The sequence below is a fragment of the Vipera berus genome (assembly GCF_964194415.1).
Source record: "Vipera berus genome assembly, chromosome: 17".
NCBI lineage: Eukaryota > Metazoa > Chordata > Lepidosauria > Squamata > Viperidae > Vipera > Vipera berus.
The window spans coordinates 761,171-783,939 of NC_138220.1; the positions used below are offsets into that span (position 1 = coordinate 761,171).

General features: G+C 50.3%; 1 protein-coding gene across 1 annotated transcript; it reads right to left on the reverse strand.

The window, feature by feature from the left end:
- Positions 1 to 1,343: 1,343 nt before the first annotated feature.
- On the reverse strand, positions 1,344 to 22,761 carry PLEKHG5 (pleckstrin homology and RhoGEF domain containing G5; the record flags this gene model as incomplete). The annotated part of the gene is made up of 21 exons (XM_081341317.1): positions 22,640 to 22,761; positions 21,065 to 21,141; positions 14,923 to 15,052; positions 14,083 to 14,185; positions 13,812 to 13,866; positions 13,164 to 13,255; positions 12,824 to 12,960; positions 12,171 to 12,334; positions 8,027 to 8,209; positions 7,513 to 7,716; positions 7,161 to 7,256; positions 6,527 to 6,577; positions 6,163 to 6,312; positions 5,562 to 5,672; positions 5,272 to 5,421; positions 4,206 to 4,343; positions 3,687 to 3,806; positions 3,182 to 3,314; positions 2,949 to 3,064; positions 2,436 to 2,620; positions 1,344 to 2,184 (listed from the first exon to the last, which is right to left on the reverse strand). Exons 1-21 carry the CDS (start codon positions 22,710 to 22,712, stop codon positions 1,344 to 1,346), a joined length of 3,309 nt encoding a protein of 1,102 aa, XP_081197443.1. The 5' UTR covers positions 22,713 to 22,761.
- Between the last annotated feature and the right edge of the window lie 8 nt (positions 22,762 to 22,769).

Consider the following 22,769-nt stretch of genomic DNA (forward strand, 5'->3'; position numbering starts at 1 on the left):
TCGTCCACGGAAGCCGTCAGCCCTGGAATCAAACAAGGATAATTGTCACCCCAAAACTGGAAGGGCCACGGCACCCCCAACAAAAGGGGGGCAGAGAGGCATTAACGTCCCACAAATTGTCCACAATGTCACAAGTTTTTCAGGACTCAGCAGGCTGCTGTTCCATTTTTTTCTTCCTCCGATATTTCCAGCTCGCAAAACCACACAGAAACCTCACCCTTTCTGCAATTGTCCGCTTTCCTGTTCCTTGGACCACGTTTTTTATCCTTCTTCACTCGCTTCCCTTTTCTGACTTTCCGGTTCTTTCTCCCTCCTTCTAAAAACAGCCAACCTCGGCTTGAACCTGTGCTCCTTGTCTCAGGATGCTGGGGTTGGACTAGATGACCTCTATGTTGTTCTGTACAACACTTCTCTTGCTGTTGTGTGCACCTCCTCAGCAGGGAAAAACACCCCAAGGGGGAGTCTTCATTTTTCTCCTTCTGGATGGGAAGACCCCGTGCCACAATGGGAGCGAAACGAGGGTGGGGTGGGACGTACCCATTGCCCAGGCAGGATAATCAAGGCTGGAAATTGCCGCATCCTTCTTGGGGCTCGGGATCAGGCGTTGGGCACGGAGCAAGCTCAAACGGGCAAAAGTTGAGCTCCTCTGCTAAGTGGGTTTGGGGAGAGGTGAGAATGGCTGGTAGGGCCCACGTCCAGGAGGAAGCGACAAGGTTCAATTCCTGATATGGGGAGATTTGGGGTAACAAGGGAGCTATATTTAGAGGAGGAAGAGCTGAGTGAGAAAAACAACGGACAAAACATTGTACGGAGATCCACTTGAATTCTCCTTCTCCATCCATCGTGTCCAGCGAGGAGGGTGAACAAGGAGGAATGAACAGTGCAAAACTTGGGGGTCAAAATCGAAGTTCCTGGGAAGCTGTTGCTGGGGGCCCCCACCCTCCCGCCCCCCACTTTCCCTTGGTCTCTCATGTCCTCGGGCCAAAGGTGCACACAGCAGCCGCAAACACATCGATCGGGTGCACGCACATACACAGAATTGGCACCCGGTTGGGATGCTGTGCCCTGTCCTCGTGCCACCCCCTCAGGGCGGCTGGGTGGTCCTGATGCCCACGGGGGGGTGGGACTCTGTCTCGCACTCGGTTCTCTTCTTCTGACGCTTCTCATACCTCCCTGCAAGAGACGAGAAAATAAGATTCATCAGAACAGGCTTCCCGCCTGGGCTACCTCACAAGGCTGGCGCCACCCACAATTCACCCTCCTGTCTCCCGACAGGGCCAGCTCTGCTCTCATTACAGCTCAGATGTCCTCGCAGTCCCACCGGCCATTCTCCCGCCACCCACTCACGAGGCTGTAAGCGTGGAGTTGAGCAGCAATGTCGTGTGGAGGCGGTACAGCTGGCCCAACGTCAACTTCCGGTGCTGAATCGCCGGTGGGTCTGAAAAAGCCTGCTGCTCCGCCGACAGCTCCTCGCTCAGATTCTCCTCGTCCAGCCAGCACAGTGATGGGGGTCCGTTCGGGATAGCAGCCGCCAACTCCGAAGAGATGCAGATTCCCAGCGAGGACGTCTCCTCCGCTTCAGAGAACTCGGAAGCGCTGCTGTTATTGCTGCTGCTGCTAAGGACCCTGCACAGGGGCTGGCCGCCTTCTGGCTCCTGCGTCGGAGGACTCCCGGACAGCATGACCGGAGGAGAAAGTTCGGACAAACTTTGACTCTGGACGAGAAACAGCGAGGGCGATAGAACCTGCGCGAGGTTGGCTTCGGATTTGGATTTCAGCACCTTGGTCTTGGCAGGCAGGAGCTGGACGGGGATCTGCCGACGCAACTTGGGGGAGCCAGGCTTGGTGACATCCTCCTCTTCCTCCTCCTCTGCAGCCGCCGTACCGCCCTGCGGCAGCGACGTCTCCACCAGTTCGCGTAGCGAGCCGAGCGAGAGGGTCCCGTAGGCGCTGTCGAACGATGAGCAGCTGCAGGGGCTGGGTTCCGGTTTCGACAAGGGTCTGGAGGTGTCGGTGAGTGGGTCTCCTGTCACCAAGGAGCATGTGGTGGAATCGGGGAGGGGGCTGATGCTCAATTCCTCCACTGGGGGGATGAACTGGCTCCTGTCAAAGGAAGGGGAAAGGTATCCCTCGCCGGTCTCAGCCGTGATCATGGAGATGGTCTCAGTGGAGCTGTTGGAGAGGCTGAAAATCAAGACAGGAAGTTCGGTTAGGGTTGCCACTGAAATTGACTAGCAGAAAGCATGGAATTGACAAACCTGGAGGGATTTCAATGCCCCAAAGCTAAAGCCGCAGCACCGTAATGTGTACATAAGTACACGGGGTCCGCTTCCTTCCTTCCTTTCATAGGCGGAAACTTTTGTTTTTGCAAAACTCAACACTTGAAGATTGCAACCGTCATAAATACGAGTCAGTTGCCAAGCATCTGAACTTACCGCTGCTGGGAATCCAGGCTGCTGGTGCTTTTCCGGAGGGTGGGAGGGGAACTGGCTTCGGAGGAGTCCCTGTTGCCTTCCTCCTCTTCTTCCTCCTCCTCTTCCTCTTCCGCCTTGGCTTCCTCGACCTGGGGAAGCTGCTGGTTGCGTTGCAACTCTTGAAGACGCATCTGCTGCAGCTTATTCTACGGGATAAAGTTGCAAAGGTAGACTCTTCTGGGACAGGGAAGATCCTCTAATCCAGAGCCAATGCGTAATGGGGATCTTAGAAGGGCTTTTTTGGGGGGGGGGAGAGGGAGAAGCTGGGAGACCCCAGCCCGCATGAGACCACAAGGCAGGCAGAGAATGAAAACGAAACTTGCTCCAGATTTGAACACGTGGCATGAAACGTCACCGATGCAGATAGGGGCTAAACCTTAGGAAACATTTCCGTTTCTTCGCCTTCACTCGAGATTTAGCTGGCAGGCAGCAGTGAAACCCGCTGATGGGCTGGATGACCTCTGGGGAGCCTACCTGAGCGTTACAGACAGCCTCGACCCAGCTCCGGCAGAGCGACTGCCCACTGGTCTGAAAGGTGTAGGCACAGACGGCGCTGCGAAACTCGTTCAGGTAGATCAGCAGGAAAGATCCTTGGGGGGGGACAACAGAAGGGAGAAAGAAAAGTTTAAAAATCAAAATACAGATAGTCCTCGACTTAGTGACCAAAGTTACAACAGCAACGCTGCACGTGTGTGTGTGTTTCTTACCTGGATCCCTGAGCGCCCGACACACCACCTTGTCGATCAGGAGGGGCTGGCGGACGACTCGCGTGCGCTCGGCCTTCTTGGCCGCCTTGGTGATGAGGAAGAGGTCGGTGAAGAGGAAGCAGTAGACGTCCATCTGGCCCAAGAGAGACCACCGGGGGTGAGAAGCAGGCCGGGAGGAGGGGGGCAAGGAGGAAGGGGAGGGGAGGGAAGGAGGGAGGGAAAGGAATGAGAAAAAGATAAAAGGAGGGAGGGAGGGAGGGAGGAAAGAAAGAAGGATCAGAAAGAAGAGGGAGGGAGGGCAAGAAAATGCCAAGCAAAGCTAAATTACGTGTTTAGCCCTTTCTCCAGACGGGACAGAACTTAGGGGTGACGTGACATATCCCAACCATCCCCGCAAGCAGAAAGCCAGCAGAGAGCCCGCAAGTAGCCTTTCCTGAAACCTCCCCTTCTCCCGTCAGCCCCAGAGCGGAGCCAGCACCCCCCCCGGCCCTTTCCGGGGACCCACCTTGCTGTCTCGGCCCTCCCGCATCTTCAGGGCCCCCTCCAGCAGCAGCTGCCGCGTCTCCTCCCGGGACGTCCCGGGGATCGGGGCCGTCAGATCCAGGCGCTGAAACTCCTTCAGGATCTGGGGGGCAGGCGGGGGGAAGGGTGAGGTGGAGAAGAGGAAGCAAAGTGGGGGGGGTCACGATTGGCCCTGAACCCTCAAAGCACCATTTGCAAACGAGAAGCAGAGACAAAACCAAATCGCACTAAAAAAAACCCGACTTATGGCTGATTTTCAAACCTACGACCGTTGCAGCATCCCAAATTAATCACAGGGGCTCCCCCAACACATAACCCTGATGCAGACTGCATGTCGCGACGGTCATAAACCAGGTCGCTCGCGTAACCGACCCATACCTGTGCGTTGCTGGTCGTTAAGCGAACCCATTGCTAGGCAACCCCATCGTAAGTCAAGGACTACCTGTCAGAGCTTTGGGGCTGGTCTCCCTTGCGCTCCCCCCCACCCCGATCCCTGCCCGACCTTGTCCACTTCGTCGGTGCTGCCTTCCACCACCTCGTAGGCGTCGATGCGGCTGACGGTGGTCGCCAGGCGCTGCTGCTCCTGGTACTGCCGCATGCGCGAGTTGACGTGGTTGATGAACTGCTCCACCGCGTTGATCTGCCGGGTGGGGGGGGGGAGAAAGAAGAGTGGAAAGCCCTGTTTTTATCCTCCTGGAGCGGAAACCGATGATTTCCCCCCCCCCTCCCTGGAGTCCGAGCAGCAGCAGGAAACCTGCCCGAGTTTCTCTAAGGTAGACTGCGATGGAAGGTGAAAGCTCTACTCGACCTCGGCAATGGATAGGCGCGTAGGGTTAATATTTATATGCTGTGATTAACATTTGCATGTTACTTTATGTGCTTATAGGTAAGGCTATAGGTCTATAGATACGTTGTATATAGTATGTTATAAAGGTTATCTAATCTAATCTACATCTGGAAGGGGTGGGGTGAACCCAAGGCCTGCTTTTCAAATGATATTTCCCTGATGTTCTTGCTGTATTTTTATTTTATTTATTTATTATTTTATTTTATCTATTTTATTTTAGGTGTTTTCCTGCTTTCTGGATTCCCACCAGGAGGAAAGCACGGCGGGAACCTCCTGTTCTAGCTTTCTTCGTATCTTCTTATCAGTCCCCCCCCCCAAAAGAAAGCGATTAAAAAAGAGTTTTGAGCACCGATTTATCTGCTTGTTTATTTATCTCATTTCCTGGCAAGTGGAGATGGGCACTGTGCCGGGTGGGTGGATGGCAAACAATTCAAACCCTTTTCTCCTGCTAAGCTGCCCAGCCTGGTTGTCTTTCGCAAGACACGCTTCTTGGCTGTGGAAAATGCAGATTACAGAATAACAAGAGTCGGAAGGGACCTCAGAGGTCATCTAGTCCAACCCCCCCCAATCGAGCAGGAGACCTTATACCTGATTCATTCTGACCCCTTTGTTCCTTGGGTTGGCTTGCGTGCCCACGCAGCTGAGTTTTGTTAAACGGTGCATGCACAAGGAGCCGCCCAACCCTCTAGCCGTCACCTGGGAACTGGGTTTGGCCCCTCACCATGCCGATGATGGCTTCTCGGGCCTCGGGGTCCTCGGTCTTCTTCAACACGGACTTCAGGAGGAGAGGGTACTTGGTCAAGCGCTGGTGCGGCTTCACCAGCATGTCGCTGAGCTTGAGACGGTTGCACTGCTTGTGTTTCTCGGCCCACTGGGAGAGAAAAGGACTATGGGAGTCCCGTCACAAAGGGGGCCGCCCCAGAGGAGACCCCGGAAAGGGGTGCAGATCCTCCTTGCCCGTGGGGCTCTCTGCACTGTGGCCCGTGGGGACCGCCAGCCCCCTCTCCTTACCGTCACGTAAAGTCGGAAAAGTTCGTTTTGTCGCAGCAAATTCCGCATGTATTCCATGCAAGCTTCCTCTTCCATACAGTAACGGATGTACGGCTGGAAGTGGGAGCCGAACTGGGAGGGGGGGAAGGGGAGAGACCCAGAGTTAACCATGGTTTAGGGAAGACCGTGGAAGCTGGGATGATCTAGCATCATCGGCTGAGCGGACGGGGCTGTGGGAGAGATCTCTTCCTTGCTGCTGTAGAAATGGCACAGGGTGGGTGGTCTCTGAGCTGGGTGGCTTTCTTGCGGACGTCTCATGACCCAACTAGGGAACATCATCAGGGCTAGAAGGGAGGGGGGTTTGGTGAGAGGAGGAGGAGAAGGTGGACTGTGAGGGTCCTGGGTGGTCTCTGAGCTTGGGGGTTTTCTTGCAGACGTCTCATGACCCACCTAGGTAGCATCATCAGCGCTAGAAGGAAGCAGGGTTTGTTCTCCCTTTATATTCTGACCATTTGCAGACCTCCTTCCCTTCCCTGGGCCCGATACCAAATGTACAGGGCCTCTGAGCACACCATAAGGGCCTGCCCCACCCCCCACCCAAACAGCCCTCTTTTCCCCTCACCATCTTAAAGCCCTTGGACAAATCGGTGGGGTCCAGCAAACTTCGGCTCCTCCGGGCCTTCTCCAAGATGGGGGCCATGACGGTCCTCCAGAGGTTGCGATGGAGCCGGATAATTTCCTGGATGTTGCTGAAGAGCCGCTCGGCGTCCACCTTGAAAAGAGGCAAGCCCACCCCCAAAACAGGAGCCGATGAGGCCAATTCGTTCCTTTCCGAGGAACTGAAATTGATACGGGTCATCCTCTGTCCTCTACATACGACTTCTGTGCTGGGCAATGGCTGCTTCGCAAGAATGCATAAAGTGGAAAATGTGTCTTTGACCCATTTCCCAGCAGAGTTTTTAATCGTTGGGGGGGGGAGCCCTTACCTCACACAAGAGACCCGAATCCTGCAAATTTAGAAGACAGCAGAGGAAGAGCTGAAGGGTGAAGAAGAAAAAAAATAAATGTATTAATCCATTAGGCTCCATCGTCGGCAGGCTGTGGTTAGATTTCGGAAGAGACGGGCAATTTCGGGGTGCAATTCACGAAAGGCTCCGGTTTTGGGGGGGCATTCTACCCGTGCACAAATATTTTATTGGTTTATCAAAGTCTAAACTACAGAAGTCGAAAGAAAAATGAAAATAAAGGAGGAAAAAGAGAAGAGGAAAAGCTCTGACTTCCGATTCCTCTCAGTGGAGAAGAATAAGGTAATAACATAAAACCTCAACTTTTTAACTTTTATACAGCAATATATACTGGCCATTTCTGCAACGACGACTCTTATCTGGTCAGCAAAACCCAAAGGCAGAGTTTCACTTTTTTTCCCTCCCACCTGAAGCGCAAAGTCCAGAAGTGGTTTCCAAGTAGAAAACGAAATTAATTGCGTGCTTTTATTCAACAGCTGGCTGGGGACTGCGGGGAGCTGAGGTCCACGCAGCCTGAAGCGGTCGAAATTGAGAGACGGACGTGGGAAGATTTGCACAGGGCACCGTGCGGAGGGAATAACAACTCGGGACTTACATCCGTGATGACTTTCAGTTTCTTGATGTAGGAGGCTTCGGTGTGGAGGAGCTCCCAAATGGCTTCCTGCTGGTGGCACTGGCGTCGCGTCAACGTCTGGAAACCAACCAAGGATAGATTTAACCTTAGTTAAAGGGGAAGGGGGAAGAGGGGAAAGGAGGGAGGGAGGAGAACGAGGGAAGGGAGGGAAGAAGGAAGGGAAGGGAAAAAAGGAGAAAAGAAAGAAAAGAAAAAAGAAAAGAAGGAGGTAGATAGGGAGGGGGGAAGGGGGGAAGGAAGGAAGGGAGGGAAGGAAGGAAAGAAAGAGAGAAAACGGAAAGGAGGACACCTCCCGCTGCGCCCCCAGGCTCACCTCGGTCCCCGGGATGATCTGCTGCCAGCTCTCCTCCATGCTGAGGCCGCCGTCCTCTTCCTCCTCCTCCTCCTCCTGCTCCTCCTGCTCCCCGCCCCCCTCCCAGGAGTCCTGGTCGAAGCGCAGCTGATCGGGCAGGCGGGGCAGGCCGAAGAGGCCGAAGGACTGCAGTTTGCTCTCCAGCTGCTCCGTCTTGTCCAGCTCCTGCGTGGGGTGGGGGGGAAAGAGAGACAGGCCGGAGGGCTGACCCCTGGGAAAGGAGGGAGGGAGGGAAAGAAAGAGGGAAGGAAGGAAGGAGAGAGATTGGAGGAGGGGGGGAGGGAGGGAATGAAGAAAGAAAGAAAAAGAGAGGGGGGGAAGCAAGGAAGAAGAGAGAGAGAGAAAGAGAGGAGAGAAGGAAGAAAGGAAATCCGGGGATCCCTTTTCTGGGAAGGGATCCCAATCCGGATATTCCACCACCTTCCTGGAGAGGAACGGTGCAACTTGGGGGGCCAGGAAAAAGCGGGGGACGCACCCTGGAAAACGAACTGCCGCTGTTGCTGAAGAAGCCGCTGAAGCGGCTGGCCCCTCGGTTCTTCCGCGTGTCTGGCCCGTTGGGGACCGGGGAGGGGACCACCGGAGGCAAAAGGTCCGGAGTTGGGACCCTCGCATCGCCCAGAAATTCATTCATGTTCTTCCTTTGCCGTCCGGGTCCCTGCTGGGGGTGGGGGGGGGGGAGAGAAAGAATTGAGCAAACAGATTGGGTCAGTAGTTAATGAATATACAAACTAGTTAGATATTTAACTAATTATGTCTCAAAATTTAAGATATGAGGACTTCGACTCCCAGAATTCCCCAACAGGCATATAAAGAGTTCAGTTCCCAGAATTCCCCAGCCAGAATGCAAGAACTCCCATTTCCCCATCATCCCCCACCCAGCATGTGTGGACTTCCGCTCCCAGAATTCCCCCCGCTTAAATACGGTCGGCTGTACTTTCAACAATTCTCGCAAGCAGAAGATCAAATCCTTGGAGAAGAAGGCAAAAGTCTCCCTCCAGAGCTGGCTTTCTACATGCAGGGTTTCCTGCTGCCTGTTTCCCAGCCCTTAGGGTTTTGTATGTGTGTGTGTGTGTGTGTGTGTGTTGCTTGTTTGCCTGCCAGGTCAAAAAAAATAAAATAAAATAAAAAGAGGGTGTGCTCCTTCGGTTTTGCTCCTTTGACAAATTTATTCAGCAAAGCTTATTTCGTCTCTGGATCAATACAATGGCGAAACTGGAAGCGGGAGCAGAGCGAAAAAGAGGAAATGCAAAAGTTATAAAGTTATAGATAGTTCTCTCCAGAGAAACTTTCATTTCTCCGACAAGCACTGATAGGTCGTCCAGAGTTTGAAAGAGCCATGAATTATAACATCAGGTTGAAGGTTGTAAAATCATCTAAAGGACCATAAAGCAAAGGCCTGGGCGAACTCTGTCCTCTGAAGCAAAGGAAGATAATAAAAAAAAATAAATCATGCAGAAATGGACTGCCGTGGCTGAATCCAGAGCAGTCCCTAAAAAGATCATAAGAAGTCACCGGTGTTTGGAGGGGATCACAAAATAAAATAAATGTTTTGATCTCAGCTTGAGTTTTCTAGTTTTGATTGGCAGGCACCCAGAATTGGTTGAAAAATGGTTGGGTGGGTGAATGAATGAATGGGAAGGAAGGAAGGAAGGAAGGAAGGAAGGAAGGAAGGAAGGAAGGAAGGAAGGAAGGAAGGAAGGAAGGAAGGAAATGAAGGAAGGAAGGAAGGAAGGAAGGAAGAAAGGAAGGAAGGAAGGAAGGGAAGGAAGGAAGGAAGGAAGGAAGGAAGGAAGGAAGACGACGAATAGATAAATACTTAAACCATCCCAATGATGAATCAGCCACCAGGGAGTCCTTATTACCGATGTGCAGATTTTAAATTTTTATTTCAGGTCTCGGAGCAGCGCAGAATAGGTCTAATTCTCCACACACATACAACAGCTCTGCGAGGTAGACTAGGCTGACATTACATCACCGACACAACAACCACCATGCCAGAGGAGACGGGATTGACCCACTGATTGCTTCGCATCCACAACATACAAAAAAATCACAATTAAATTTCCAAAACTTCGGCCTGTCCTGCAAATTGAAAACTTGGCCGTGACAGTCGATAAAACCAACATTCTTGGTTTCTTTCATTCCTGACGCTCCCGCCTACCAACAGAGAGCAGTAGGAAATTTCAATTTGCACTGGGTTCAAAGGGCTAGGATTGCTTTGGGAGACAAAATGAGCTAAATAGATTTTAGGCGTGGGTCAGCACACCTAAGTTGGATTCCCGCTTAAACACCGTGACCAGCTCATTGGACAACCTAGCAGCCGCATTCCCTGGGCCACGCTAAACTGGCTTAATGTCAGTTAGCTTGCAGCAGCTTTGCAAAACTCCGATCCCGCTGCAGTAAGCAAACTCAGGTTTCCAGTTCCGAATACAGACTTACATCCTGTCTGGGTTTCCGACATTCAGGCTGACTGTGCGGATTGTCCTGGGCCAGCCCCCCAGGTTCGCTCTGACCAGCTTCTCCTTCTGCCTTGTGGCAAAGATCCTTGCTTGGTCCGGCTAGCCGGGACGAAAGTTCAGACTGAGAGTTATAGAGCTGAATTCGAGCAGCGACAAACCCCGGCACGACAGTCAAGTCCCTGACAAATGGCTCGTCCCGCAGGTGTTGGAAACGGGCATAATGCAGCGCGGACCACTCGCTGGGGGTCGGAAGCTCCCACCTCCTCCATCTGGGGCCAAACATGGCTGGCTCCTCAACCCCGCATGATTCTTGACGAGGGAGAGAACTTGGTTTCCCGAGTCCAAACAGCGAGGAGTCTGAACTTCTTTTAAGAGTTGCGCCTGCGGACCAAGACCTTGTAGTTCTGGATTTGAATCCAGTAGGAGAGTTCAAAAGATCTCAAAAGGGGTTTAGCAGCCTGGGCTTACTCAAAAAGCCTCCGATAAAGCAGACCGGCCCCGTTGCAAAAAGCGAAGAGGCGGTGGAGCTGCAGGCTGAGCGCAGATCTGTCGACGGGCAGCTGGCAAGTGGGTGGCTTTGCCAACAGGCACCAAGCTGGCAAAGTGGTGCCACTTCCTGGTTCTTGTGGGAAACCGGGCAGGGCGGAGGGTGGAGAGCTTCCAGTTGGCTCCAAAGGTCAGGCTTTGGGGCAATCAATCAATTAGAATTTATTGGCTGTCCAAATAATAGGAACCAAACAGGCAAGGAGCAAGTAATTCTGATTCCTCCCCCCCTGCACTAGATTGTAATTTTTGTCCGTTTCAGCCCGAATCAGAAACAATCGGAAGTCTTTTTAGTAAATTGATAAGCTCAACAGGCTGGGGTGTATTGTTAAATCAAGCCTCAGAAATGTTGGATTGCTACTAAATATGTATATAAAAAAAGAAAAAAGAAAAGCAAGCATACATTAAAAATAAAAGTAAAAAAAATAAAACATAGAATTAGGTACAATGCAACTTAAAAGTGAAACAAAATGTGAGTTCGATATAAATGAAAAATGAAACAAAACATAAAACTCAAAATCAAATCAAAGAAATTAAAAATAAAATACAAATGAAAAATAAAGTATAAGCTCAAAATCAAATCAAAAATTAAAAATCAAATGCAATATATCAGAAATCAAATCCAATATAAATGAGAAATAAAAACACCGCTCTCGAGTTGAACTCTGGCACCTATCCATTTTAGCAGCCCAGGGAAGGGAGTTGTCACGACTTTCTTTCAACCTCCTGGCCTGGCTTCCAATTCAGGGATCTCCTGTTGGTCTTCCATCCCAGTTAAACCAGTTTTCCAAGATCAGCCAAAGTTGGTCTTGTGCTGCCCTCTGCTGGCTGGCAGTAATAAATAACAGGCACAAAGATCAGCCCTCCTTTCTTGCTGGGGAGGGGGTGATTCCTGCTGGCACAGATCTTTGTGTAGCTCTAAAGTCCACCAGTGGTGAAGTGAGGTCATCCTGGCTTGTTCCAGTAGAAAGGAGGTTTTTCTCCCAGGCAGAAGCAAAGTTCAACTGGAGAAACCTGCATGTCTCTGCTTGGATGAGCAGCCCCACCGTAACGGTCCAAGTGGGGCTTTGATCAAGAGCATAAAGACCCCCTGATAACTCCAGCAGCTTGTTTTCCGCAGAAAAATTCTTTTATTCCCAAAACAAGCATTCAGCTTGGAAGATAAATACAGGCAGGTCCTCAACTTATGATTGTTCATTTAGTGACCATCAAGGACCACGTGTACAGCTGACCCTCACTGCTCCCTTCCCAAGAAACTAAGCAGATCATTGCAACTCGTGGTCTCTCTCCTTGATATTTTCCAATGTGGGACCAATGTAATCCTCAGAAACATGATCTAGTCAGTTTCACCATGCTGGGAGAAGCTTCCAGCTTGATTTTTCCTGGCTTGCAGAGCAATTTCTCAACCCTGGACTTCAACTCCTAAAATGTTTTATAGAGGCATTCTCTACCTCGGGCTGATAAGGGAACAACACCCAGACAAGGTAGTCCATTCCCCAGAAAGCAGCCCTGAATGCAATCCCTGCCACCGGGTGGGTCAGTTCCTGATCCATCTGCTTTGGGACATGGGAGAGGGGAGGCAGGGGAAGGAGCACCCACACCTGTCCCCCAACTCACCACGGCGTCAGTACTCTCCCGCCGAAGAGAAATTTGCTCCAGTCGATCCAAAGATGGGGTGGCGAGAAAAGAGGGGCCGATGCCCGCCGGGCGCAGGATAGGCAAACTCAGGGATTTGCTGTCCTTCACCGCCTCTTCCACCTTCAGATCGTTTCCTGGTTTGGCTGAAACAGAGAAAAAAAACCTTCTGATATGGTGAAACTGACTAGATCACATTTCTGACTGGGTGGAAATTGGCAAATATCAAGGCAGTTGGAGAGAAATGAAGATTGACAGCCCTTGATGACGTCCCTCTGGCCAGTAATGGGCTGTCAATCCATGATTTCCCTCCCCACCACCTTGATATTTTCCCATTCCGGGCCAAACAGCAACACGGCCTAGTCAGTTTCACTATCCCAAAGAAATTCCCAGCTTGATTTTCTTCCCTTGTAGAGCAACGTTTCTCCACCTTGGCAACTTGAAGAAGGGTGGATTTCAACTCTGGGCTGGGGGATTCTGGGAGCTGAAGTCCACCCATCTTCAACTTCGGATCTGGTTCATAATTACCCCTCCAGGTAGGTGTGTTATAACTGCGAACGGTTGCTAAGCAATCAGTTGCAAGTCGAGGACTATCCGTCATAAGGTTAAACCCGTGGATCGGATGACAACACTACCTTTCACGCGCAGGTAATGCCCTCCGAAGCGATAGGCTTCAAAGTTGAGTGACAGCGGGGTGTTTGACTGGTCCAGATAAATGTCCACTTTTGACAGGTCGATGCCCTTCCGCTCAAAGACGGGAAGAAGGACCTCCCTGGATTGTCCCAAGAAGAAAAAGCAGGCTGAAATTCAACAGGTGACCACGTTCGACAGAGGGGTATCAGCCCCCAAAGGATATCAGACTAGAACATCCACTTATGTTGTTACGCAAAGGCAACATCGAGCAATATTCGGCAATATCTGAGAGGCTTAAATGGGGCAGTAGTAGGTGAGACGGAATCAGAATTATATTCTTACCCTAAAGATTTCTTCTTCATGGCTGGGGCGATCTCCGTTTCAACGTCCACGTTCAAATCAAATTTCAGGGTGAAATATTCCCTGCTAGGATCCTGGGGAAGAAATAACTTATTTTAAAAGTCGGTAAAGTTTTTAAGTGCTTAAAAAAGGCGTCTTACACAGATTCATTTAGCAGAGTGTTTTGCAAACCTGGAGATTTTAAAACAGGTGAAGTCCAACTCCCAGAATTCCCCAGCTGGCTGGCTAAGGAATTCTGGGAATTGAAGTCCACTTGTCTTAAAGCAGCTAACTTCGAGAAACCAGGATTTAGCGCTGATTTAAACTTAAACTCTCTGATTTTTACAGGAGACTCAGAAGCTAAACCGCTGAAAGATTTCCCCTCCCCATCTGTTTGACAGGGGGCAGCCATTACAGGATAGGTCTGAGAAGGGGGTTGCACTGGATGACCTCTGACGGGCCCTATCGACTTGCTGTTATTGTGAGAGCTGCAGTTTGGCCTCTGGATCCCATTCAAAGTGGAAGTGTGAGAATCAGTTGTAAGCCTCCACCGTCATAACTTCAGAAAGTTGTTAAATGATTGCTCGTAAGTCGAGGACTATTTATATATAGATTCTGGAAAGAAGCAAGGCATGATCGACACATTCTTACGTCTGTATGTCTCCTTGTTCCTTTCTTGGGCTTTCGAGCTAAATTTCGTTTTTCTCTGCAAGACACAAGGAAGAAAACGGAATTGGGGATATCACACAGCATCTCTGCCCATCTCACTGTTCCTCCCAAAACAGAGGTGAAAAAAAATGTGTTTTTTTTCCTACTATCTTTACATTCCTTCTGAAAGCTAGCTCTCCAGGAAATGAGGTTGGGTGACCTTGAGGCATTAGCTTTCTCAAGTGCGGAGAAGTTGGGTCTTCCCTACACTCACCCTTTCCCATCAATCAGCAGTTCATCCTCCTCTTCCACATCAGAAGCCGGGCTCGTGCGTGGTGGGCAGGACCGGGTGGAGACGTTGCGCGCCAGGATAGACCCTGAAGATAAGAGTTATGGGGTGGTTAATCCCTGCATTGGGACTTGGAATCCCGTTCACACATTCCTCCTCCCTCGGAGAGATTCCCTATCTGGCCACATTTCTTTTGACTCTCTTATTTTATTACTAAAAGGCTTCAGATGCCACGAACTGTGGCTTACTTATTCTGAGGCATGGGCAGAATTCTGCATCGGGTGCAAATCCTGCATCGTACAAATTAGCATCTCTACATCAGTGCTTCTCAACCTTGACTACCTTAAGATGGGTGGACTTGCAACTCCCAGAATTCCCTGCTGATAACGCATTCCTTTTTATGTGCATCCCTATCGCATTGCCTGCTTATTCTCTTGTAATCCCTTCCTCTGCAATCTCTCTGCTCTAGAGAGTAGGAGACAAAAAACGGGCATGGCTGGCTGGGGAATTTTGGGAGCTGAAGTCCATCCATCTTAAAGCAGCCAAGGTTTTTTATTTATTGAATTTATTCGCTGCCTATCTTGTAAATTAACGATTCTGGGCGGATTGGTTGAGAAACACGGCTCGAGGTTGTCACTTAAAATCACCAGCTAGACTTTCTTTATAAATGCCATTTCTATCCAGAGAAGGTTGGATTTTAAAGTGGACAATTAAGTCTTGGGCCAAATCCAGCCAGTTCAAGGTTTAAAAATTTGATAAATGAATAAAGAGGGCCGTGGGCGAGAATCAGGCCCAGTTCTCGCCCAGCAAGGTCTCAGGGGTCACCTGGAGGTGGAAGGTCGAAGCGAATATGTCGGTCAAAGTGCATCGCCCCGTGGATCTGCCCGTCACACGCCTCACACAAGTGCAAGGGGCTGTGGTGATTGAGTTGTTCACATTTGGCGTGGTGACAGACCTGGAAAGGGGGGGGCAGAGGAGAGAAGGGAAGATTTTTAGACCACCTTCCAAGTTAAGGAAAAGTTAAGTTATATAAATTCAGCCAATGGGTGTGTTTGGTCTACACAGGGATCAACAGAGCCAGGCTTCTGAAGGGTATTCAAATGAAGGAAGAGGCATTCTCTTTCAGATGTGAAAAGCAGGAGAAATTATTTTGCAGACATGAGAACGAAGAGGCATTCTCTTGCAGACGTGAGAAGCAGGAAAAAAAAATATCTTGCAGACATGAGAGGGAAGAGGCATTCACTTGCAGACATGAGGAAATAAATTCTCTCGCAGAAAGGGAAAGAAGAAGCATTCTCTTGCAGACATCTGAAGAATGAGAAACGATCTTGTAGACAGGCAAAGGAGGCAAAATAATATTGCCTGCTGGTGAAGCAAGAAGCCTTCTCTAGCAAGCCAATGAAAACGCAGCCCTTGTGCACGTGTGAAGGAAGAGGCTTCCTCTGGCCTTTCCAGATAAAGGAAGCATTCTCTTGCACAGAAGTCAAGGAAGAGGCATCTTCTGGTAGAACGTCCCTCCATTTATCCTGCAGCCCTCAGGATTCTTCCACTACTCAGAAAGCATCCCACAAGCTGGGAAGGAACCTCAGAGGCCATCTAGTCCATCCCCGCGCTCAGAGCAGAACCTGCTCCAGGATTTCACACGGCTCTTCCCAATTGGCGTGGGTTGCGAATTCGATCCTTCGTCACCTGACCTCATCTAACTGCACCCCTGAGGCCTTGAATGGCAGGTGGTCCTCCACTTATGACAACAACCGAGCCCAAAGTTTCCGTCGCTGAGCGAGGCCAGTTGTTAAACGGGTCTTGCCCATCTTACGACCTTTCTTGCCACGGCTGTTAAGTGAATCCGGCTTCCCCATTGACTTTGCTTGTCAGAAGGTCGCAAAAGGGGATCACGTGACCCCAAAAGGACAGTGCAACCGTCGTAAGTACAAGTCAGTTGCCAATCATTTGAATTTTGATCATGTGACCCTGGGGATGCTGTGACAGTCGTTAAGCGTGAAAAATGGTCGTAAGTCACTTTTTTCAAGATACGCTTAACAACCGTGTTGCTAAGTTAACAGCTGCAGTGATTCCTTTAACAACCGGGGCCAGAAAGGTCATAAAATGCGGCAGACTTACTTAAGAAATGTTTCACTTAGCAACAGAAATTTTGGCCTCCCTTGTGGTCGTAAGCCAAGGGCTGCACCCAATTCAAGGCCTCAGGTGCAGTTACAAAGATCTGAGTGTTGTGTGCCGATTAGAGAGAACTAGATAAAATGATATAAAATATGCCAGGACAAGATACATATTTGTCCAGATTCTAATACATCATAACATAACATAACATAACATAACATAACATAACATAACATAACATAACATAACATAACATAACATAACATAACATAACAACATAACATAACATAACATAACATAACATAACATAACATAACATAACAACATAACATAACATAACATAACATAACATAACATAACATAACATAACATAACATCATAACATAACATAACATAACATAACATAACATAACAACATAACATAACATAACATAACATAACATAACATAACATAACATAACATAACATAACATAACAACATAACATAACATAACATAACATAACATAACATAACATAACATAACATAACATAACAACATAACATAACATAACATAACATAACATAACATAACATAACATAACATAACATAAACATAACATAACATAAACATAAAGGGCCAAAATATGTCTTTGCCCCAAATCCTCCTTTTTTCTTTTCTTCTCCCTCTTTCAAAATTCAGTTCCCCCCTCTCCCCCCCCCCCCGCCAGTCCAGATCAGACAGCTCCCTGATTTTGAAACTTAAAAAAGGCTCTCATCCCAAAAAACGGAGAAAAATCACCCTCTATATACCTTGGCATGCCTGTAAAATTTGAAACAAATCTGAATTCTTGGTTGATTGCTTCAATTTTGATTTTTTTGTTTTTGTTCCTCCCCCCCCTCCAAAAACCGGCTGTTTCCTTTGGAAGGAGATTTTTCAAAGCGGCCTGGGCAGAATTCCCAAATCCCATTCTAAGAGAAAGGGGGGGGGGCGCTGCTCTCTTTAGTTGCCAATAAAATCTGAATTTTTCCCACCGGGCCTTCCCACCCCCCACAATTGAGCAAAGGGTGGGGGACACCCCTGGCTCTCGAACCTGTCCAGACACCCTCTGGGTGATGCTGCCTTCCTTCCTGCCAGCCTTGAATGACCCATCTACCCCCCTCCCGTTTCAAAGCCCCATCCAGCCACAGGAAAATCCAGGTTTGTGGGGGCTGGGAGACAGACAGGGGTGTCCAGAACAGAGAGACACCCCCCCTCCCAGCACCCCAAAAACTCTGTAAACTGCATTCCTCTAAGCTCTGAGTAAACTCAGCCCAGCTAACCGGCGTTCCCACAACACACCTGGCCTGCAATCATGCAGCTAGCCCCTTCTCCAGGACCCTCGGCCCCTGCCCGGCTTCATCGCCACTTTCCCTGTTGGGTTGGGGGACACCCCCGGCTCCAGAACCTTGTCCAGACAACCTCCGGCGGGGACGCTGCTCGCCTTCCTGCCAGCCTTGAACGACCATCTACTTCCCTCGCCATTTCAAACTCCATCCATGCACAGAAAAATCCAGATTTTCTTTTTTTGGGGGGGACTGGGAGGCATGGGGGGGTTCAGAACAGAGACCGCCCCACCACTTCCAGCACCCCAAAACCTCCACGATCTGCCTTCTTGCGAGCTCTGTCGCCTCTCCCCAGCTAGCCCTTGTCCCCCCGACGCGCCTGACCCGCGATCTTGGAAGACGCCCGTCTCCACGACCCCCCAGCCCTGCCCGGCCTTCCGCCACTCTTCCCCCCCCTCCCCCCGGCTTGTAGCGCCGGCTCGCTCTGGCTCGGCTTCCGCGAGGCCGCGAGCAGGCGAACAAAGGCCGGAGGGGAGACGGAGAGCAGCAGCCCCCAGACTCACCTGGCCGGCAGCAGCGGCGGAGTTAGGCAAGGCGCGCAGCGCTCTGGATGCCGTTGCAGCAATATTTGGGGGGGGGGAGGATCGAGGCTTGACTCAGCGGCGGGGGGGAGGGGGAGCCGGCAGCCAGGAAGGACAGCCGACAGCTGAGCCAGACGGATCTCCGCCTGCTTGCCTGCCCGAGCTTGCAGCCGTCCTGGCCGGGTGCCTTAATCGCACCCGGCCCTGCTGCGTTTTTACGCGCCGACTTGCTGTCTGCTGCTGTCTCTGGTGCTCCCCCAGCGGCCGGCTTGGGAAGCCCCCCCCCCCCGGCTGGCAGGCGGAGGAGGTGGGGGGGCTGGAAGCTTGGCTCCGGGGCTTAGCCGGGATTTTAGCGGGGGGGAAAGGGGGGGGAGTAGCTTCCGGGGGCAGCTGGAGAGGCAGGCTGGCCGGGCGCGGGGAAGCGCTGCGCAATCGTGCCAGTCAGCCAGAGCTGGTGGGGGGAGACCGTCTGGACTGTGCCCTTGCAAGCCAGACTTGGGGCAGGGTAGGGTGGGGTGGGGTGACTCAGAGCTGAACAAAGGGGTATTTTATCTCCCCCCCTCCCCAGCAAGCGAGCGTCCCTTTGCATTCCCACGACAAACGCTGCCCAACAGTCACCTTTGGCATACACGCGACAAGCTGCACGGTCAAGGAGACAGGCTGGGTGGACAGCGATTGGAAAACTGGGGAGGGGGGGCCACCACCAGGGGTGAATTGCAAGACACCGAACCAGGATTGGGGAGGCAGCCTGGATGGAGACATGAGACAGAGAAAATGGGGGGGCGGAGGACGGATTTCTCTTTCTTTTACGGGTATTTTTAAAAAGATATTTTTAGGGGTTTTTTTTTCATAAAGAGAGAGCTTTTAGGTTCTTTGAAACATATTGCTTAGATTTTTTTAAAAAACGTATTTTTAAAGATACAGGTAGTCCCCCGACTTACAACTGTTCGCTTAGTGACCATTCACTTAAAGCCGTTGCAGCATCCCCCACAGTCACATGATCATAATTCAAATGCTTGGCAACTGACTTGTATTTATGACGGTTGCAGAAACCAGGAGACGGTGAGTTCTAGTTCTGCCTTAAGGCATTAAAAGGTGGCTGGGTGACTTTGTGCCAATCACCAGGCGACGGTGAGTTCTAGTTCTGCCTCAGGCACGACACGTATCCCCACAATCGCGTGATCAACATTTGGGTGTTTGGAAACCAGCATGTATTTGCAACATCTTGGGATCATTTGTGATCTTCCCAGCTGCCTTTCGACCAGCAGGGTCGGTGGGCAAAGCCAGATTCGTTTAACGACGATGTGGTTCACTTAATTGCAGCCATTGCAAAAAAGGTCATAGAACTGGGTGTGATTCCCTTAGCAACTGCCTTGCTTAACAACCGAAGCTCTGAATTCAATTGTGGCCGCAACCTGAGGACCAGTTGTATTTGAGAAGCCCAGCCTTATGGATCTGGGGATGAGTAAGGATGAGTAAACCGGGCCGGCTGAACCGATAAAAGCCCAGAGCGGTGACTCATGCAGAGAGTCAACGGACACTCCCTTCTCGGAAAGCCTGTAGGAGCATGCTCACTCTAGAGCCCATAGCTCCTCTGTTGCTGTTTGTTGCCACGGCAACCTGCAACAGGGCCCATCTCAGAAACAGCTGAGATGTCAGCTTGAGATTTTCCCACAATCCCTTGCGCCTGCAGATGCCTGAGCTCTAAGCGCACAGTGCCACCTGTTGGTGCCAGGAGGGAAACGCAGCTCTACGTCACTCGGAGGGCTGCTCGGATGCATTGGATGCCATCACACACCTGAAGTTATCATGGAGTAATGATGTGACCTTGGCGGGCAGGAGAAGAGACGCTGCCGGCGGGACCGTCTGATCAGAGTCAGAGGAGCCCACAGCTGGGTGACAGAAGGGGCAAGAAGCTCCCTTAGTTTCTCAGGCTGTAAAAAGAGACCGCGGGCGATGTGTACTTTCAGACTTGCAAGGCTGTTGCAGGGGTACGTGGGAAGGATCTCAGAAAACAGGGAAAAGAGACACAGCCACTTAACAGCCATGTTATTAACCGCTGCAGCGATTCACTTAACAACTGTGGCAAGCCAGGTCGTAAAATGGAGCAAAGCTCACTTCACAACTCTTTTGCAGCATAAATTTTGGGCTCAATTACGGTTGTACGTCCAGGACAACCTGTCGCTTAACACATCATTGTAAGTCGAGGACTTTCAGCCGAAGGCTTCTAAGGGAGGAACCTCCATGACCAGAGAATCCACAAAACATCGCCGCTTTAGGCAGCCGACCGCAGAGATCGGAAGGAAATATAACTCTAACTAATAAGCAATCAGCGAAACAATTATTAATGAGTAAATAGAAGTCAATAAATAAACGAGGTGGGCAAATCACGAGCTAAAGCGGTCGAGATGCTTTAAGGCTGGGGAAAAAGAGCAGTGGGATCTAGAAAGGAATTTATAGCCTCACCCAAATTTGAGGAAAGCAGCCCCAAAAAACATCAACGCAGCCGATTCCTCCACCAGGGATAATGAAATGCAGTTTTGCAGGAACAGGCAATCTGATTAAAGGAGGGGAAGAGACAGGCTCCCCACGGCTAATTTGCCGGCAGACACACAAATTATAATCTGGCAGCAGAATCCGCCAGGAAAATTGTGGGTATCAGCACGGCGTCCGGGGCTGGCCGAGGGAAGGGGCTGGCCTGCAGCCAATTCACACATTACGAGAGGCTGACCTGGGTTGGACCTCTGCTTTCTTGGCAGGAGTCTGCAGACGAGCCCAGTGGTTGTCGTTTTTGTGGAATGCTTAAATACCCACGTCCCTTAGGAGAGCAAGAGGGCCCTGGCCGGGGAGGATGGGAGGTGCAGTCCAAACCACAGCACTTAGGTTTAGAATGCTGCAGAACACCCGTCTGGCCAGGATAGATCCCAAAGCCCATGGGGCACTGCTGGTGGGAAAGGGGAATTACCTTGACAGCTCTCCTGTTCTCAGCACAGCTGGGATTTTGGCACAGGGGGACGGTCTCCTCCGTTACGGCTTGTTCATCTGGAATTGAAAAGAGAAGATGAACACCCCGTTTAATAGTCTCTGATTAGGGAGCCACAGATTTCTGTTGTTAAGAGAGTTTCACTCGTTCTGCGGCCTTTCCTGCCACAGTTGTTAAATGAATTATTGCTATTGTGAAGTTGATAATATGGCTGGCTTCTCCTAAGATTGATAAGAGAAGTGTGTGTGTGTTTATGTGCGGGAGAGAGAAAGACAGAAAGGAAAAAGGAGAGAAGGAGAGAGAAAGATAAAGAGAAAAAAGAGCAAAAGAGGGAGAGAAAGAAAGAAAGAAGAAAGAAGAAAGAAAAAAGAAAGAAAAGAAGAAAAGAAAAGAAAAGAAAAGAAAAGAAAAGAAAGAAAGAAAGAAAGAAAGAAAGAAAGAAAGAAAGAAAGAGAGAGAGAGGATGGAGACATGGGCTGCCCACGCTTCAAAATTTTTCTGGCCAGACCCCCCCTCCAGACAAAGGCCTTCTGTCTCCTTGTCTATCCTCAAGCACTTAGGAACAGCCGCGCTATTGGCCAAACGGCTGGGCAAAATTATTTCTGCCCGACAATCTATTATGAATAATAAGGGAAGTGGAAACAGGCGGTTTTTCAGCCAAGAAAAAGGCCACCACCGATTGAGGAAATCCAGTTGCAAGACTGGGATAAATGGGGGAATGGGGGTGGGGGTGGGTGGGGAGGAAGGGTCCCTAAATCGTAGCCAACAGACTCTAGCAAAAATAATAAAAATGCCTTTGCTTCTAGCAAAATTACATCTGCTGCTGCTTCTTCTCAGTATCGTGGATTATTTTGTTTTTAAAACCATTGAGTTCATCTAGTCCAACCCTGTCAGGATATAGGTCAAAGTAGGCATGAAAACAGGTTTTGCATTTCAACCATCCCACAACCTGGATCACATAATTACACCATTATGCCTTCATCAGAGGAGGAGGAGGAGGATTTGATTTTGCAAAACAGAAACGGCCTCCCAGCCGAGCTGAACGCACGGGGGTGGCCGTCCCGTCTTCCCCCTTTCAACGCAGACGCAAGCAACAAAAGGAGTTTTGTGATCCCAGCATCTGGAGCGGAGCACAAAACACACGGCTTCTACGAAATAACACAGCTGGGAGAGGCCTTGGAGGTCATCTAGTCGAACCCCCTGCTCAGGCAGGAGAGTCTATCCCAAATGAAGTCTTTTGCACAGATTGATATAGATAGAAATCAAACATAGCTAAATAAGGTAAATGGTGGATGATGATGATAGACAGACAGACAGATAGATACAGACAGGCAGATGGAGAAATAAGATAGATTAGATAGATAGACAGACAGACAGATATATAGAGAGGGTGAGATGGTTCTTTTAATTATTGGACCTATTGGTCAACTGGAAAGAGGTCTAGGGTCTCCTGCTTGAGCAGGGGGTTGGACTAGATGACCTCCAAGGTCCCTTCCCACTCTTGCTATTCTGTCCTTCTTGCTATTCTGCCCTTCTAGCCGTCTCCGCCTGACTTACCCTCCAGATCCTGGGCAATGTCGAGCGTGGAACTCCAGGAGAAGCGTCCCACCATGCTCGCCTCCAGATCCATCAAATCGGGGGGCAGCACCTCCAGTTCGTAGGCCCCCCTCTTTTTCCAGTAGAGAAA